The sequence below is a fragment of the Drosophila eugracilis genome, unplaced genomic scaffold, assembly GCF_018153835.1.
Source record: "Drosophila eugracilis isolate 14026-0451.02 unplaced genomic scaffold, ASM1815383v1 contig_1765, whole genome shotgun sequence".
Lineage (NCBI taxonomy): Eukaryota > Metazoa > Arthropoda > Insecta > Diptera > Drosophilidae > Drosophila > Drosophila eugracilis.
This window is the reverse complement of record NW_024572605.1, coordinates 796,666-815,071: the sequence shown is the minus strand read 5'-3', so window position 1 is coordinate 815,071 and position 18,406 is coordinate 796,666. Positions and strand designations below refer to the sequence as shown.

The window sequence follows — 18,406 nt, the reverse complement described above, 5'->3', positions numbered from 1 at the left end:
AGGCCCCCAAGTCGCCGGGGGATCGGAAACTTTCCATTTAAGCTAAACTCACAGTTAAAATTTAATTTACTCGGCACAAACTTGCGGCGGCAGCTGCGCTTGCAGAACGCGAACAAAAAAAGCGAAGCGAACGCGTACGTCATGCGGATTACTCATACGCGCCGTGTGCGCCCGGTATGGGGATGGCCTGGTGGATAAAGCCGTGGCTGAAATATCAGCTACCAAGTCCTCGGGCGACAGGTGGCGGAGACAACAACAACAACAGCCTCAGCAGCAGCAGCAGTAGGAGCTGAAACAACAGCAGTGGCAACACAACAAGAAAAACATCCGGAATACACGTCCACCAGCTCACCAGCTTCCGGTGTTGGCCAAAACGGTCTTAAATTGTTTGCATTTAAGCGCCCGCATATATATATATTCATATATAGATATATCCATGCATATATGCGTCAGCTGGATATTTTTATTCGGCCTGACCCCAGCCTGCGCTTGAATATTACAACCTTTTATTTATCTGCAGCGCATAAAAACATTTTTAAGCTGCGAGTGGCAAACAACTGCCAAAAAACAAAAATATTCCCATTTAGAGACTGGATTTTATTTGCGAAAGTGCCGGCGAAATGTTTCGAAAAACAATGGCTACACAGGAAGGAGTTGGATGGGTGGACTAAGAAGCTTAGATAAATATTAGATCAGTAATATGAAAGTTATATGAGATTCCCTGACCCCATTCTTACCTGCTTACTGCCTTAGCCAGCCTACTCTATCCATTAATTATTTTAATGTTCTAAAGTTTCATGAAACGTTCTTTTCAGTGCAGGCCTTCCAGTTTCAGTGCCTGAAAAGCACAGAAAATAGACTTAAATTAAACGAAAGCGACAAAGTCGTAGTGCCTGAGGAATAGAGCAAACTTTGCATGCTTTTAACAATCAGAAGGGGCTCCACGTGCTGTTCACTTAGCGTTTTGTGGTCGTGCCCGCCGTTTCGAATATTCCAAGTTCCCCCTTTACGGCAATCTATTTGCAGTTATTTCAGCTCGCTCCTGCAGAAACTCCTTTGTACTCTTCTCCACAGATACAGAAACAGTTTCAGATACAGATACAGATCCTGAAGTCAATCAGAGCCAGCTGGATGCGGTGAGTGTCTTCGATTGCCAGGGATTGCCCTCTTCATTAGACTTGCGGGGCGGCGTCTTTCAGTCTCCTGACTATCTGCTGAAATTGTGTTTTGGCTCTGCGATTTGATTTAAATCAAGTGCTTGCGTTGTGAGCAGCACTTGGACTGGAGTTGGAAAAGTAATAATCCAGGAGGAAAAATCGATTGCTGGGAGAAGTTCATCTATGTAGTTAACATAGGAAATCATCTTCAGTTTCATGCAAGGTATTATTCATTGGGCATGTGAATGGCAGGATATCATCACGGGGAACTAGTAATATTGTACCTCTTGTATTCAAGGCCAAGGCTCCGAAATGAATGGTAGCAGTTCACCGCGCAAGTATTCTTACGTGATTTTATTGCTTTTGTGCCAGAAGAATGGGAAACACGTTTGAGTCAAGTGTACGTGCGCCAAAGATGAAAAACATATCTAGAGGTGAGCAAACATTTCAGCTTGCCGGTGCCTTTGTACCCAAACCCAAGGATGGCTTACAGCTTTTATAGCCAAACCATCTTGTGGTTCGGGGGAATCCCCTCCGACTTATAGGAGGCGCTGAAGCTGCTGGCAGCCACACAGAAAATTCGAGTTAAGCGATAATTCATTTAGCCCCGTTAGGAGTGAAGTCACCAGTTCAACAGGTGCCTTCGCAGCTATTTCCAATCTATATGCAGCAATCGATGTCGAGCAAACGTGCGAGCATTGTGAGCTGAGTACCAGGACATTGGGAATCCCTCAGCCGGCGAGGTGGAAGACCTGAAGGAGACTCACTTGAGGACTCCTGCAGTGGCAACAATTTCCCCTTTTTCAAGTTTACTACTGCACAGGCACTTCCCCGGATGGCAGTGGATGCTAAATCCCTGCTCTGCTCATATTGTCACGTGATGTGACATCGTTAACGAGGATTTATGCAGATTCTTCATCCGGGCAACAAGTCTTTCAAGCAACTTTGCTGAGCTGTCTACATAGTTGAGAAATAGCTGGAAATTTCACCTGAGCAAAGTAGAGAAAAAGGGTTTTATTTATTTAAATAAATTGCACGGTGCCAAAGAAATCTCTTTCTCTCTTGATTTCGTAACTATTGTATCTAAGCTCATCACATATGATAGCCTAGTTCAGCCATTAAGTCATGTTTATTATAATTCAAATCACCTCGCACACATTGCGGGCTGTTTACGTATACTCGAATGGCCACATCATTAGTTTTGCGTGTGTGACTTCGTCCTGCTGGCCACGGCACGTAGGAGAAAGTACTTTCTAATTGTCTGGCCAGCAAAACTGCCAGCAAATTCTGATTTTGTGGAGCTTGGCCAGATGCCTAAAGCGCACTTACCTTGGAAATGGTCCATGGATCCAGAGGAGCCTAGGAAAAGGCGAGGACGGAGCCTCAGAATATTTGAACTGACTAAAAGGACATTTTTCCGAATGGGGGCGTTTCGAGTGCAAAGTGTGTATAAATAAATCAAAGTTTATTTAGTGACAGACACTTTGTAATGGAACTGAACGGGTGTGGGCGTGCACTTTGATTTTCCGAGGTTCAAATTTCCGCAAGCCAAATGCTAGCAATGGGCTCCGATTCAAAGGGACTGTGCAATATGGCATACAAAGCTGGGGGGCTGATAGGAAATGTTATGAATGTGCAATCACACAGCTGGCAGCTACCGAGAGCAGGTGACAAACAGGGGCAAACTGAGGGAAACTAAAGAAAGCCGAGGAAAGCCAAGGGAACCCGAGCGAGGGCCCCCTACTGGGAGGGCTTAAGAAATGAGTGACGAAGGGAGCAGAGAAACAAGCAGCAACAACACAATGAAACTTGCCAGCGGATATTAAAACTATTTTACAGCTGCTTTGTGGCAGTCAGCTTCCACTTTTCCTCGGCTTTTCATTCCAGCCGCTCCTTCATGCACTTGACTTTCCACCATGTGCGAGTCGGTCGGTGTCTCTCATACCCGGTACTCGTTAGCTCTATGGGTATATCGCTTCCTCCGGATGTATGCAACGGGCCGAGGAAGTGGTTTCTGTAAAAACTGATACTATGATAATCTACAAATCTTAATCTTTTGTAATTTGGTTTGGAATTATATGATGTAAGATGCTCCAGACATGAGAAATTTGTTCCACCCTGACTACTCGCCAAAAGTCAGGATTTTGTCCATATCAAAGCGAAAAATGGTCGGAATGTGAAATGTCATATCTCGTTGAGCTTGTATTTTAATTTCCAACAAAATTGCATCCCCACCTTGAAATGTATATTTTTGGCCATTTTTCGCAAATTTCGATGATGTAACCCCCTACCCAAAAATGCAAAAATTTCCCAAAAAATTAACTTTCCCAAATCCACCAGACAGTGACAAAAATGGTTAGTTTTGGTCGTTAGCTGCACAAAACAATCGTTCCTTTTGTATTACGTTCTGTTTTGACCATTTTATAGGCTATTAACCTAGAAAAAATATGGCAAATATTACGTTAAAATCGCTACTCTGAATTATCGTCAAAGAAATCAGAACTTTGCCATAACATGGTCAAAAATGGTCGGAATGTGGAAAGTCATATCTCGATGAGTTTGTAATTAAATTTCCAACATAACTGTGTTCACACCTAAAAATAGCAATTTTAGGCCATTTTCCGCAAATTTTGATGATAACCCCTTTACAAAAAATGCGAAAATTGACCAAAAATTAATTTTCTTCCAATTGACCAAATAATGAAAGGGATCGAAAGCTTAGGTACTTAGCTGCAGAAAATGATCAATTTCTTTACCCTCGGTCCATTTTCAGCCCAGTTATAAGAAAGACCCTCTAGGATATTGCCACTTTTTGAATTCTCCCATTTCCGAATAAAAAGCGGAGAGCTTTAACCGGCTAAAATATAATTCAGCAAAAAATGATAGGACGATCCCTATAGCATATGTTTTGAGATTCACCAAATGATGAATATTTTCACTCTCCGCCCATTTCAAGCGAAGTTATGACTGACATTCTGGGATACTTTGACACTTTCTGAAAGAAACGAAGAAGAAGGTAGCCAAGCGTAGTCTATCCATTTTATTCATCTACATACATATCTGTCGGGTATAGAATATGTAAGATTACTCTGGACAATAGTCTTAGATTCCCTTTTGTGCACCTTTCAAGCCTTTCCAACGGACTGTTTGATCATCATAAGTTCAAGTTGCGATTTATAGCTGAAAGATCTGAAATTATTACTCTGATCAAAGTGAAAAAATATATCATAGCTCGGAAAGTTAAACCGCTTTAGCCGAGCGTTAAGTGGGAATATTTCTTGCTTCCTCCGGTTTCCTGGCCTTTGATTCTAATTTATAATCCGTGCAATTTGCGAGCTGCATTCAGGCGCATGCCCAGCGGCAATATTTTCATATTTTCATATTTAAAGTTGTTATGTTTGGCTGGCTGCGGTGTTTGGTCTGGGCCCAGGCAAAAGCATTTATTTATTTCACAGTCTGAGTCTTTGGAGGGCAGCGATTCAGTTATTTCTGCTTCACTAAATCCATCTAGGATTCAGTGTTATTTAGTTGGAATCTGCTCGCTCTGCCTCGGGCGAAATCGTTGCCTGCTTTTATGTGTTGTTAACACGTGTTCAAATCATAAAGCTTAACTCGCTTTGAATATCCTTTATGGCAGGGAGCAGCCAGCAGAGAGCAGGACGCAGGGCGCTATTGTTATGCAATGTCTTGATAAATGGCTTTTCAGAGCCAACTCTGTGGCCATTTTGGTCCCAGGGAACGAGGACGAGAGCGCATGTAAGCCGGTTTCTGTGAGCATGCCAAGCCCTTTGTGAGTGTCTCAGGAACACTCGTGATTTGCCCCCTGCCAGGAGGAGTTCTCCCAGCTTTGCCAGAAAATTGCAGGAGCAAAAAGCAAGAGTCGAGCATTCTAACCCCAAATAGTTCCCTCACGTTCACATTCCCCAGATGTCCGCATTTCTGTTGCAACTAGTTTTATGCATTTAATTAAAGCTTTGCCGAAGTATAACTGGCAAATCCCTTTGGAAATAAATATGCGAAGGGTTCGTCGTGATTCGCATTTCTCTGAAGCAGAACAACATTTCATTGGGGCGCCTACTATTTCGGGATGTTACTTTAAAGCCAGCTGCTCTTCCGAGATGAAGCATTCGATTTCTTTCGACACATTAACCTAATTGGCTTCTTCTATTCCGCCGCTCGGTTGCCCTCTTCCCGACTAATAAATCGTTCGGGGATTACATGGATACTTAAAAATGTATCTCAGCATTTTCATCTTTGGCACGACAACTTTTTCACGTTTACCTTTTCGGCTTTGCCGGGCCAAAGGTAAGCGGGAAGGGAACAGCTTTAAGCCTAAACCTAAGCCTTTGAAATGGTTTTTTAATGTGTGGGGTCCTGGCGATGGTTCACTGCCTCCACTCTCGTCTCCGAATGGGATTAAATGTTTTTCGGGCGACAATTTTGGGCGGGAAAGGAACTTTGAAACCTTTGGGCTGGCTGTCGTCGGGCTATTAACACCTTAGCTTATTGTTAATTAAGCCTCCCCTCCTAACGGATATAATCCTTTATGCCCGTGCTCGTCCTCTGGGGCAAACTTGATTTGTCAACTCGGTTAATTACTGGTTTCGAGAGCTACTGCTAAGACATTAATGGCATTAATTAACTGATGGCTTTAGGGCTTAGCCAATACAGACACTCAACGGCTCTCGGATTGGGATACGCACTCCGACTCGTAGGACTGAAATTGATGGCATTTAAGCCGAGGCAATGGGCTAATTAGAGCTGGTTAAATGGACTGGATGGAAATTGCCAGCATCCAGACTTAAAGTCTCATCCAGCCTGGTGTGGGAAACTGCCAATGCTTTTAGCTGCGGTTAGTATTTTTTAATTTCCTTCATCTTCCGCGGTAAGCCTTGGCTTTAGCTCCGCTAAATCTCAGCTTAAATACTTCCATATTCCATTTACATGATTTCGTCTGTATGGCCAAATCTCCCCAACCTTCCCGCCGGCTTTTCCCATCTCGACATCTCGGCGGTAAGAAAATATGACAAACACAAAGTGCTCGAGACCATGAGCTGAGGAGAAACAGAATGTCATAAAAATACACACTTGCGCCATGTACGAGTACTCGTATGTATGTCGTGTCTATGGGACATACTCCGGGAGCTGGGGCAGCAATAGGACAGGTTCCATAAGCCAGATGCTGGGATAATGGAGGCAAAAGACGCGTCAGAGCAGACAGAATAAAATCACATTTTCGCAGCCAAAGCATTTATGATCCATTATGCTCTTAACCGAAGGCTCCGGCTTTTGTTTTCGCCCATAAAAAATGACAGGGAATGTAATAGGCGAGTCTGCGGGCATTGGCCACAAGGTCAGAACGTGCCGAAAGATATCCAAAGTTAATACCGTCTGGTGGCTATAATTTGATTACATTTTTAGTTTTGTATTAGCCATAACCTGGATATGGATAGTTAGTAGTGTTCCGAGACTACCACCAAGGACATAAAACGGGAATATTTTAAAGGACTCCTCTGATGCTCAGCCATTTATCGGAAACGAACACTTTAAAACCACTTTGCTCGCCCGACCGGAGTATTTGAAATATAACCAGACCAGACCCCAGCCCGGCATTCCGATGTGGATATGCGAACGGTGGTTTATTGAAGATGTCGGGCATTCCGGGCGGAATATTTGTCACAGGGCATTGTGGGCTAAATAAATAAAATAGCTCGGGTGCAGCGCATGTTTATTTGATCAAATTGCAGTCACTTGTCCGCACGGGTGTGTGGGTTTATTGTTGACACATTTTTAAGATGTACCCTGAAATATGAATATCAAATATGAATGCCGTGGCACGGCACTAGAGAAAGTACAAAACACGTCGTCGAGGTGAAAGTTGAGAGGGACTGAGAGAGCGAGGGAGACTGAGTGGATGATGATACGGGCCCTGATGCATCTGTGGGTTGGGTGTGACACTTGAGAACAAAAAACGCTTAAGTGGTTCAATGTCTATGGAGCTGACTAACCCACCCATCTGCCCATCTACCCATCTACCCATCCACCCATCCATCCACGTTGACGTTGATTGTTGAGCGATAAGAGCGTTGCCCTAATGACACTTTGCCCCGGCACTCTTTGCGTAGCCGAGGGATGTCCTTCAGCTGATGTCCTCATAATCGGCTGAGTGGAGACCATTAATGCATCAGATTATCGTGACTACCGCACATTTATATCCGCCCACGTATTTATACGCTGTGTCATAGCCCGTTTATCTTTAATCCATGCTGCGCACCCACACAATCGCATTAATCATTTAATTGTGACCGCAAAAGCCCTTCCATATTAACAATCAATTAATGCTATTCGAATAGGTTTTTTACCCGCTATCTGCGTTGTACATATAGGCACTATATAGCCGCCATATGCCATTGATATCGCTTAATCCGCTTGGAACAAAAGTGAATCGGCGAAAGCTACCCTCATGGCTTAATGCAGCTTTCACGGGAACAGATTAATGATTATCCTTTTCGGAGCATCAGGTAGCTGGGAGAGGAAAAGAGGTGCAAATTAGTTAGTTTTATTGTTATTACTTTGAACAGATTTGAAGCACTCAATTTATTCACGGTGTGTCAGACAATTATGCAAGTGTTATGGCCACTAATTGTCCATTTTCCTAACGGTTCAATGGGCTTACAAATACCAATTGCCAGTTAGCAGTGACAAAAAGCGTCAAAAGCATTTCATGCCCCATTTAATGGCCGATTACAAAAAGTCAAAAGAGTGAAAATAAAGCCAAATCCGGATTCGATAAATGCACAGCAAAGGGCCGTAAATGCGCATTGATAAGACACGATGGTAATCTGCTGTAAATGGTAACTCTTTACGGGAAACAATGGGCATTTGGAGTGCTCTAAACAATGCAAATGTTTCGGTTTTAATGACTTGCATACTTGCAGTTTTTAATTAAATCACTAATTACGTGAATAGGAGTTTGCATTTATGAGGCCACCGCAGCGTTAATTCCGTTCCAAATAGTTGAAAATAATTAAATTGAACTTTATTTTTCATGGCATGCATATGCATGTGCATATCACTTATATATCAAATAAATAATTGATGCCGAAAATTTGCAATTTCATGTTGTTTTCCACGTCAAAGGCTACAAAGCCGCACTCATGGCACGCGCATTATGGTGTCCGACAGTCGGACAGTCGGACAGTCCGGCAGTTCGTACATTCCAGTTAATGAAATTAGCATTAGGTAGATAATTATGTTGGCTAGCTAACGCTTCAGCTGAGCCTGTTTCTTTGTCGGCTTTTTCTATCCAAACTAGGTGACCTACGCCAGATAATTCCCTTTTCCCCCCATTAGTCCCATCAGTCACAGTTTTCTAACTAACCACAACAGGTCACTCGAAACACACTTCGCAAATTAAAATTCAAGTATATAGCTTACGTCGCTTTTCCAAGAGAAAAATTAGCCATTATGTTCATCCGCGGGGATGTGCCGCGTCATTCCCGGGGCCAGATCCCCCAGATTCCCAGTTCCATGACTCCCTACGTAGCGGCGGTGAAGCGCGGCCCCTATACGATGACCAATCCGGTTTACAACAGCCCCAATCCCAACCTGGTGGGCCTGGATGGCCAGGTGGAGGGGTCTCGGCCGAAGCATACCTTCAACGTAAAGAAACAGGAGTTGGAGAATAACTTCCGGCACCACCAGCGGCGTATTCCGGTGCCCACCTGCCGGAGGACAATGCCCAAGACCAGATCCCACATGGTGATGAACGAGCAGCGGGAGCTCTACCGCCAGCACCGCGATCGAATGTCCAATATCAAGGGCAAGGTCAACACCTATCTGCCGCCCCCGAAAATCCAAATCGAGGGCAACGGCATGGAGCTCTCCTACATGGAGATGCTGACCGCGCTCTACAAGAAGAGCAACAACACGCTGCGCACGTTTACCAAATCCCCGGAACGCCTGGCGGCTGGCAGGTGGCGCAATGCCAACTTGGCCAGGGAAAAGGAGCGCCGGCAGCTGGAGAAGAACAAGGAGTTCCACAAGGGAGGCGAACTCTTCGATCCCCAGGCGGGCAAGTCGAACAGGTACATGCCCAAGTCCTCGGGTTCCTTCAGTTGCGAGATTCCCCTCCACGTGCTCCATCGCTACGAGAGCCTGATGGACAAGTGCGACGTGGGCATCCTGTGCAAGCTGCTCCGCCCGCAGATCTACCTGGACATCGAGGTGCGAGAGGCCCGCATCGAGGGAAGACTGACTATCCAGCTCTTCACTGAGGCCTGTCCGCAGGTGGTGCTGGAGTTCATGAGGGTCTGCACCCAAAGGCGGAAGGGAGCCATTCTCTTCTCTCGAGCTTTGGCGCCCATTTGGATGGAGGGACGACTGGCCATGAATCCGCAGAGGAGCACCGAAGTGGCCAACATCGAGCACGACTTCGAGGTGCTGAACCACGGCGTGGATGCTGGGATCCTCTCCTTCCCCAGCCGTTATGTCCGGGGAAATGCCCGGAAGGCGGTCAACTTCACCATCAGCTTCAAGCCACTGTCCATTTTGAATGGCAGGAGGATCGCCTTCGGGAAGGTTCGCAAGGGTATGCAGGTCCTGGAGAAGATTCAGGCGGCCATCGGACACCTGCCCATGAGCCACAAAATGATCCAACTGACGGACTGCGGAGTGCTCCAATAATGTACAAATTCAAAGTAGACTCAAAGAGAAACGCGTAACCTTAAGGATTAGTCTCCAACACTCGACCAATAGAAGCCGTCGGCTGCTGGCTGAATAAGCCGTAGTATATCTGTAATATATAATATATATAGCAATAAATCGATGTACACTCGAAACTAATGTCATTTAAAATAGAAGGACTGAATCTGTTCAAATCTTGATATAGTTTTCAGTTCTCAAATTGGATCAGTCGAAGCAACTCGCAAGCGTATTTTGTATTTCTATTTTTTTAAATTCAGTAAGATTTTATTTTATTTGATTTTTCTACTACTAACATATTCTCAACCGAAGAATCTTCGTTATGATTGGGGTTCACGACGGACTGAATAGCCCAAGGAAGGAGAGTGGAACGGAGGACACGTCGCCATTTCCGAGCAAGTACCTCATGCGGAATACCCGTGTGCTTAGGGTCGTGAAGGCCCAGATTAAGGAAGTGCCCATGGAGGTTCTGGAGGCTGCTCAACAGGAGCTGGTTAACATCGTGAACTTGGGTAATAACCAGCTGCGAGAAATACCCAAGGATATGATTTTGCTGAACGAGCACCTCACACAGCTGATCCTGAGCAGAAACCAGATATCCTTTGTGCCCACCAACATCTCGCAGTACTCGAAGCTGGAGGTCTTAAACCTCTCCAGCAATCTGCTGTGCGAATTGCCCATGGAGTTGGGTGGACTGCACTTGCTCCGTGAACTGGATATCTCCCACAATCGGTTCCATCACTTGCCAGCCTGCATCTACGAGCTGAGCCAACTGGAATCTTTGGTGGCCCACGACAACAACATCAAAAGCGTTGATGCCAGTGACTTGGGACTGGGCGGGATGCCGGAACTACTGATCTTGAATCTAAACAACAATGATATTAATGTAGTGCCACCCATCCTGGGAAATATGCCGAAGCTCAAAAGCCTCGAACTATGGGGCAATCCCTTCCGCCAGCCGCGCCACCAGATCCTATCCATGGGAACTCCCGCGGTACTTAGCTACCTGCGAACTCGCATTCCCATATAAACTGTCAACGTAAATTGTCAAAGTATTGCCAAATAAATGGAGTATAGTTCTGAATTTTCTTCAATTTGTTGTTTTTGATGGAAATTGCTATTCGCAGCTCTAGCCCTGAAAAGTATGCTATGATTTCATCGTTGATTGGGCTTATGAACATCTCAGAATACCTTCGATCAGTCAAAGGTAGCACTGAATCCAAAATCAAATTCATTAGTCAATAAGTTGACTCTGCAAATACATTACTCTCCTCTCAGTCTTTTCCAAAAACTCGCACAATGTCGAAGACTTCCAGACATTCAACAACGGAAAATGTGCGCAAGTCGGTGAAACCGGTAGTGGTGAAGAAGGTTCCGTAAGTAGTTTGCTCTCCCTTTCAATACAAGTTCAAAAACAACTTATTCACGTGCCTCCACAGTCGTCTTAGATCCTATGATGGGGATGCGTTCGTTAGCTTGTTCGCCCGCCGCGGAGCTCGGGATATCATGATTTTGGATGCCCAAGGAATGCCCCTTCGGTCGACCTGCAGCCAGAGGCGCACCTTCTTCTTTGTCTCGAACCTGAAGCCACTTCTTTTCATGGCCCGGAACGTGGTCAGGGATCTGGATCCCTCGAACGACATAACCTTCATGAGGATTCGCTCCAATGTCGGCGAAATACACATGACCTTGGGCACGGATTTCATTTTGATTATGGTGCAAAAGTTAAAGAGGAACCGAAAGAGTTCCATTTCATAAAACATTTTCCAATTGAAGGGCGGGTGTGTGTGTGTGTGTGCGGGAGTTAATTGAGCTGGTCCACTAAAAATTAAACTGCATGCAATCATGGCAAATGAGTGGAGTTCGAAATTGTTTTCGGGGGAAACTCTGGGAAAGCCCAGCGATAGCAGCGCAAACTAATCCGTTTATGCAGCGCTTGCAAATCCGGAAAATGCATCAAAGCGCCAATTAGTACGGCATGTCCAGCATATGCCGGTTGTGTTTGGGGCTTCCCTGATGTTTTCAATCCAACGGCCTCCCAATTCGTTCTGCCACACTCATTAATCTCCCCTGGACTTTGGCTTTTGGCTCTTTGGGAGCTGCGATGCAGCTTCATTAAAACCCAATCAGGCGGGCTGTCAATCCGCAAAGGCACGAGTATCCTGCGACGCACTGAACGGCAACAGATTGTGGAAAAAATTAAAAGATAATGGCAATTACAAACCGCACGTCTCGCAATGAGTCTTGTAGTAAATGGTTTGTTCTTCTTTCTGTCGGATTTACTTCGACAAGGCAAAAACACTCCTCGAAGAGAAGGGAATTTCAGGTCTCTTTCATGATATTTCATCCTTAAAGTAACAAAATTTCTATTGAAAAGCAACACATTTAAAATCATGTTCCGCGACAGCATCTAAATACAGATACAGAATACATTCGCCCACCCCCAATCACATCTGTAGGCCAGTTTGCTTAGCCAATTTATAAAATAATTTTCCCACGGGGCTGCAAGTGGCAAAGCCAGACAATGGAACTCGGTTTGCTTTTGTGCCTATTGTTTGACAAATAATTCGGCATTGTTTTAGTTTCAAATTGCGCGTATTTATTCAACCTGTTGTTGGCACAAGGGCCGCGGCATTTGTCCAGGGGTCGCCGTATGTGCTTTGCCGCTTAAGCTCCCGGGATACACATGTTTCGTTGTTTGTTTCTGGGTGTTTCATTATTCAATGCGGTGCAAATATTTATGGTTGTTGTCTGCCACTGAATGCCAAATGCCAAATCCGCTAAACGCATCAAAAAGGAAAGACTAAATGGCTTTTCTGAATAGGTTGCATGGGTGGGGATTACGCCATCAGATTACCGGACGTGTTGAGAGGCCGCATTCATCATCGTCATCGTCATCGTCATCGTCACCGCCGTCATCATCATCATCAGTTGGCCAAAGGAGTTCAAGGAGTCGATTGGAAAAGCGCTAGACGTGATTGAGTGACCAAACTGCAGGGAGTTCGCCACATGTTGACATTTAATTTATTCGATTCGATCGGAGTCGAATGCAGCACTCGGAATGCGTTGACTTTCAATGAATATTCGAGAGTTATTAATAATGTAAAAGTCAGCATTTACATGGCAACCACTCCGCTGAAGTGTGAGCGACTGCCGTTTTAATTACCAGCCATATTTAAAGAGTTCTTCCATTTAAGCCATGCAAAACCCGCCGTCAACCGGAAAGCTCAAATAGCCCCGGGGCCTCAGATTGAAATATGTTATTTCGTCGTCTGCGGCGCGATGAACCGTGAAATTGCGTACATACGAATATGATTCCGGAAGGTTAAGGGCTATTTGGCCAGACGACGCCACTTGAATTCTATCAAAACGGCCTTTGGCAGGTGCTCAATCCGATTTACCCCACCGAAAACCGTTGGGGATTTAAGCCCAAACCCGACGTTCCTGTGCGGCTGTTTATCTGTCGACCAACTAAAGCCGATTACCAACTGCTCTCATTGCAACATTTCCGAACAAAGCAATCTATGTGTAGTCACAGCCATACTGGGCTTAATGATTCAAAACTAAAGCCTTAGAAATATGAATATTGCAGATGGCCGAATGAATGATCTGTTAAGTGGACTCCATCAGGGGCTGGCCCCGTCTTGTGGGCTCCCGAATTCCATGTCCTTGCTGGCCAACACATTCCCATGACTAATGGTCTTCCCCTTGGTCGCCTTTTGCGGACATTCATCTTGCCAGCCAATCCAACATGTGCTGCCCTTAATTAGTGCCATTTGAGCCCTTTTCGGTCAGGATTAAAAACGATGCCAGGTCCGGCTGGGATGAGGGGGGCATTAATAGTGGAGCTCATCACTCGGATTTCGGCATTTAATAAATAAATGCGTATAAAGTATGACACTGATTGCCTTGCTTGTCCAATTTGTCAGCGGTAATCGAATCAATCAGGAAGCGGCATTAAGTCCAGCATGCAGCTGTTATGATTGCAAAAATATAAGAATTATAATTCCGAGCGCTGCGATGCCGATAGCAATTAAAAAATTATTCATATCGACAGCCGGAAAATATTACGGCGAATGTCCGGCGAACAAAACTATTTGCATTGTTCGTGGGGAGAGTGTAAGAGCCGAGCCCATTGTTTGGCAAACAAAGGAGCGCTGACTTTAAGGAATTTCGCTTTTTAATTACTTTCCAATTAAGCCTCAATTAAACGCGGTCCTTGGGCCCGCAGCTTGAGTGCCTGGCAAGTGAGTAAGAGGATATCAGCAATCAAATCCGGCGACATCATCATTAGGAGCTCCTGCGGAAAAGAGATCTGAAGTGCAGCCTGCAATCTGCCGACTTAATTAATGAAAACACATGGCCGACATGTCGGGCATTAATATCATAAGGCTCCGCAGCCGAGGAATCGGTGAGGGGGAAAATGACTTCCGATTCAGGCATTAATTAACTTTAACTTTCAGCTGTCGGCGCCATAATCTCCTGCACACAAAGTCGGGCAAAGGCAGTGCAATATCGAAAAAACGCCAAAGGGAATCCTTTAATGGCACGCAGTGCAGGCTTTAAGAGAGGCAACCTCGTCCGAATGGTCGGGAATGGTGACTCCCCCACCCCCAACACCATGTTCACCTGTCGTCAAAGGCTTGGAAAAGTAAGCCGGCAGGGCAAACCCTGCTTATTTCGTACTTGGAAACTAACATGAGCCCGATCCCCGGAGCCAAAGATAACTTTGTACAATGCGTTTTCGTTGCGGTTGACGACTTTCCTGGCTCTCCCTGACATCGCCGTGGAAAATGCTGAATAATTACAGCGGGAAAATAATTTAAGTCGGCTTGTTAGCTAGGGAAAATTTCTGTTTAAGTCGGAGCTTGTTACTGCGCTACATCGAAAGCTTGTAATAGAACATGTGCAAGTACTTGTAAGCCAGAAACTGATTTATTGAATTAATCTCGCATTACTTGCCTTGAAAAGCAATGAAAAACAATGCCCTTTGATGAATCTTTGGCTGTATTTACCTGTCTAATGGCCGTAGTTAATGCTAATGGTTATATGTGTAGAGACAACAACTTAAGTTCACAAGACTATGACAGCCTTTTCCAGACTCTTGCCACCTTCCCATTAACGCAAGAAGCCGAAATTCCTACTTGAAGCCCGCAAATGTTGCTGCTAATTTCTTTAGACGGCGGCACATGCATTGCAATTTCTTGGCAAGAACTGGGGGGGGGTCTTGGGAGGGTGAGTACGTAGGTTCACTGGCTGCTCCCTACATTTTTGGGGGCAAATACTTCATAACAAGTTGATGCAACTTTTAAAACATTTACGCCATTTCACGTGTACGTGACCACGCATGGCAAACGGAAAGTTGAGCCCGGGAAGACCCGAGAACACACACCGAGAACACACACCGAGAACACACCCAAAACACACACAGTCGGTGTGTGTTCTTAGGGGATTCACTTTATGGCTGCGGGGAGCTCTTTAATTGCAGCCAAGCGGGTGATTATTTTGGCAAGTTTTTTAGCTTTCACGGCAATGCCGGAACGCTTTGCGAGTGCGAATAAAAATTACAAATGCCTTGCACGTATTTATTAAATTCCGTTTGCACCGTTTTGGCCTGGGAACTTTTGTATCCGCCCTAAATACGTGTTTGTTCCAAGTTGTATTCACGTTTTTAACTTTTATTTTCGATAGGGGATTCTTTTTGTATACAAAGGCCTTTTTGCAAGCCAATCCAGTCTGCATTAACCGTGGCAGCTACAAATTTCAGTGGTTATTATTTGACTCATCACCGAATCAATAATTTGAAACGCTACTGGTTTCAGGCGTCAGTTTTTGGACACGTAACCACATTATAAAGAGGTAATGTGATTTAAATTGGTTGCATGGAAACGCTGCACAAAGGAAGTGCCCCAACGAGTTTCAATTTGCATATTGGGCGGGGCAAATAAAAGTCGCCTTTTGAGGCTGGAAACTCTGCTTTAAAGAGCAATGGAATAATGGATAAAAACTGAATCGAATTTTAAGTGTCATTTATTATTATTACTCACCGGCAGGAGTATTTACTGGTCTCCTCATACTGCTCTAAGTAACTGCAAATTATTCATGTCTTACACACTCATCTCCCCTGGCAGCGGCAACATCTTGAGAGGAGTCTTAGCAATCAGTTGTTATTTAAAGGCAAACACAGCCTGACAGAACAGAGTGACACACGACACGAGCACAATGTTTGCCTTTATGAAACTCATTTCATAATTAATTTGCTTTTTCTCGTGTTGACTGCAACACGTATACGACACGTTGGCGGCAGATGAAACTCAACTTTTCAGTGACATCTGCAAGATATTAATTAACGCATCTCCAGGTGTCTTGACTCAATCAATGGGAAATTAGTTAAGCGAAACCATTTGACAATGTCGAGCAATTTGGAAAATCTGTGGCCTTAACTAGTCAATTTGGGCCATCTCTTCAGCTCTCCACAGCACTACAGCTCTTCAGCTGAGCACACACATTGCCAGCAGGAATCCACATTTGGCCACAATCTCGCTCAAGCACTTGCCATGTTCCAAACTGGTGGGCGTTCTGGGGCGTGGCAATCAGTCTGCTGGGGCATTTTGTCAAACGAAATCAGCTTCGAGCCATGTGCGAAGTGAGTGGCCTCAAAGAAGGTCTTATAAATAAGCCAGGGAGCAGAAAAAAGTGGATACTTTCCCAGCAAATTTGCATGTGAAATGCTGCCATGCACACACACTTTCTGGCATGTCAGCATTGGCTTAGGACCAGGATCTCTGTTGCGGCAACTTTTCCAGTTCCGCAGTGTAAATGTGCATGAAATGCATCGTCAGGCTGGCTTCCACTTTTTTCTCTCTCTGTCTCTGCCTCTGCCTCTGACTCTGCCTCTGTCTCTGTCCCTCTGTCTGGCGTTACGGTTTCGTGCATTAACACGCACGCACAGAGGGCCAAGACACACAGACACAGGCACACGCATCCTTTGGGAGGACAAAACGCACTGTGAATGTGGAATTGGTGTCCTTCCCCTTTCCCTGGGACCACTTCCGGTCCCCCATGCATCCTGGTCCTCGCTGTTCTGCTGTTCTGCTGTTCTACTGTTCTGCTCCTGTGGCATTGTTTTTTATGCCCAGCAATTTCGGGGTGTCCTTTTTTCGGGGCTGAGCACTACTGCACTTTTTCAGTGGCCCACACACTGCCCAAAACAATAGAGTAAAACAATCACTTCACTGCACATAACTGCTGATCACATAATAAGCATACATTTTGTTAAAAGGACCCAACGAAGCTTACCCTAACACTTGAAAGACAATAACTACACGTAAAGAAGGAAATAACGTCAGAATTTCTCTCAGTGCAGAGCGTAACCTGGTCCCTAGTTTTCCGTGAAACGCTCGGAAATTTCTCAGCCATTTGGCTGTTGGGAAAAAAGCGGTCGGGCGTGAGTGCGAGTTGTTATTTTCATCCTGGCCAAATCCAGTGGCAAGTAACTGCAATAACTTTGGCTGCGGATTAGGGCGGATGCACAATGGACGCTGATTGGGGGCGACAGCAGTTGCCGTTGCAGTTCGAGATGCAGTTCGAGATGCATTTGCAGCGGCAGAGCTGCGGTGGCGCCTAATGATATGCAATAGTCCGCCACTAATGGCAGTTACTTGAGTGTAAATTCAAAAGCGGATTGCGGCTCTCTAATCCGGCAGCTAAATTATTTATTCTGCATTTGTCTTTGGCGATGTCATCGAATTGGGTTCACGAGCTGCGGTCGTGCCATCCTGATGGCTGTTTCAGAGTACTGAGCTCCCCCCGCCGAATGCCCCCAAAATGTGGCATGGAAATTTCGTTTATTTTAATGGCATTGCCCCATGAACCGGGTTGATTCCGGTTACCATTTACCAGTTACGAGTTACCAGTTACTGCCATTTTCGTTGTGCATTTTAAAACAATTACGCGGTCTCGCATTTGCGTCTGGCTTCGGTATCCTTTTTTCACCAGGACCTTCGCCCCGCCCTCCGCTGTGTCTCTCCTCGGGGCTTTCGGTCCTGCAGTTGCAACTCTTCGATTACGCCAGACTTAACAATGCGAGGAATTAAGCGAATTTCCTCTTTTCATTACTTGGAAATTGAAATTGGTTTTTTAAACGGGACGCCCACATGACGGTGGAACCTGAAACCACTCACTAACCGGATCCTAATTGATTCGGCCAAAGCAGTGGATTTATTGCCGCCTGCAGAGCGTTTTGTTAATGAAAAACCTGAAGTTCAAATGGCCACAGGATCTGGGAAGTGGGATCTGGGACACATTAGCGTACTAAATCTAGACGGGGCCGTCGGGTGAGCTTAATGTTTTGCCGTTCGGTTATATATCATGCGGTGATTTGTGGACTTAGCATAAAACCGAGCGGCCCGGCGACATCCCGACTCTCTGGCGACTTTGGACGGGTCGCGATAAATCAAGGCGCAGATCCGGGAGCTCGGGGCTTTGCTATTCGTACATAGGAGTATGGTATGCGTGGCGAAACTTAATAAGAGTTGCGACAACAA

The 18,406-nt window shown here is 45.3% G+C and overlaps 4 protein-coding genes across 4 annotated transcripts in view; all 4 read left to right on the top strand.

Moving 5' to 3' along the window:
• Positions 1-18,406, top strand: part of LOC108107472 (5-hydroxytryptamine receptor 1A) — a 36,195-nt gene that overhangs the window by 10,380 nt on the left and 7,409 nt on the right. The gene's annotated exons all lie outside the window — the stretch shown is intronic.
• LOC108107473 lies at positions 8,547-9,997 on the top strand. Its single transcript, XM_017215020.2, has one exon. It carries the CDS (start codon positions 8,625-8,627, stop codon positions 9,840-9,842), a length of 1,218 nt encoding a protein of 405 aa, XP_017070509.2. The 5' UTR covers positions 8,547-8,624; the 3' UTR covers positions 9,843-9,997.
• LOC108107474 (leucine-rich repeat-containing protein 40) lies at positions 9,848-10,944 on the top strand. The gene is made up of 2 exons (XM_017215021.2): positions 9,848-10,119; positions 10,173-10,944. The coding sequence occupies exon 2, from the start codon at positions 10,183-10,185 to the stop codon at positions 10,888-10,890; it is 708 nt and encodes a 235-aa protein (XP_017070510.2). The 5' UTR covers positions 9,848-10,119; positions 10,173-10,182; the 3' UTR covers positions 10,891-10,944.
• On the top strand, positions 11,067-11,713 carry LOC108107476 (dynein light chain roadblock-type 1). The gene is made up of 2 exons (XM_017215022.2): positions 11,067-11,236; positions 11,300-11,713. The coding sequence occupies exons 1-2, from the start codon at positions 11,160-11,162 to the stop codon at positions 11,616-11,618; spliced, it is 396 nt and encodes a 131-aa protein (XP_017070511.1). The 5' UTR covers positions 11,067-11,159; the 3' UTR covers positions 11,619-11,713.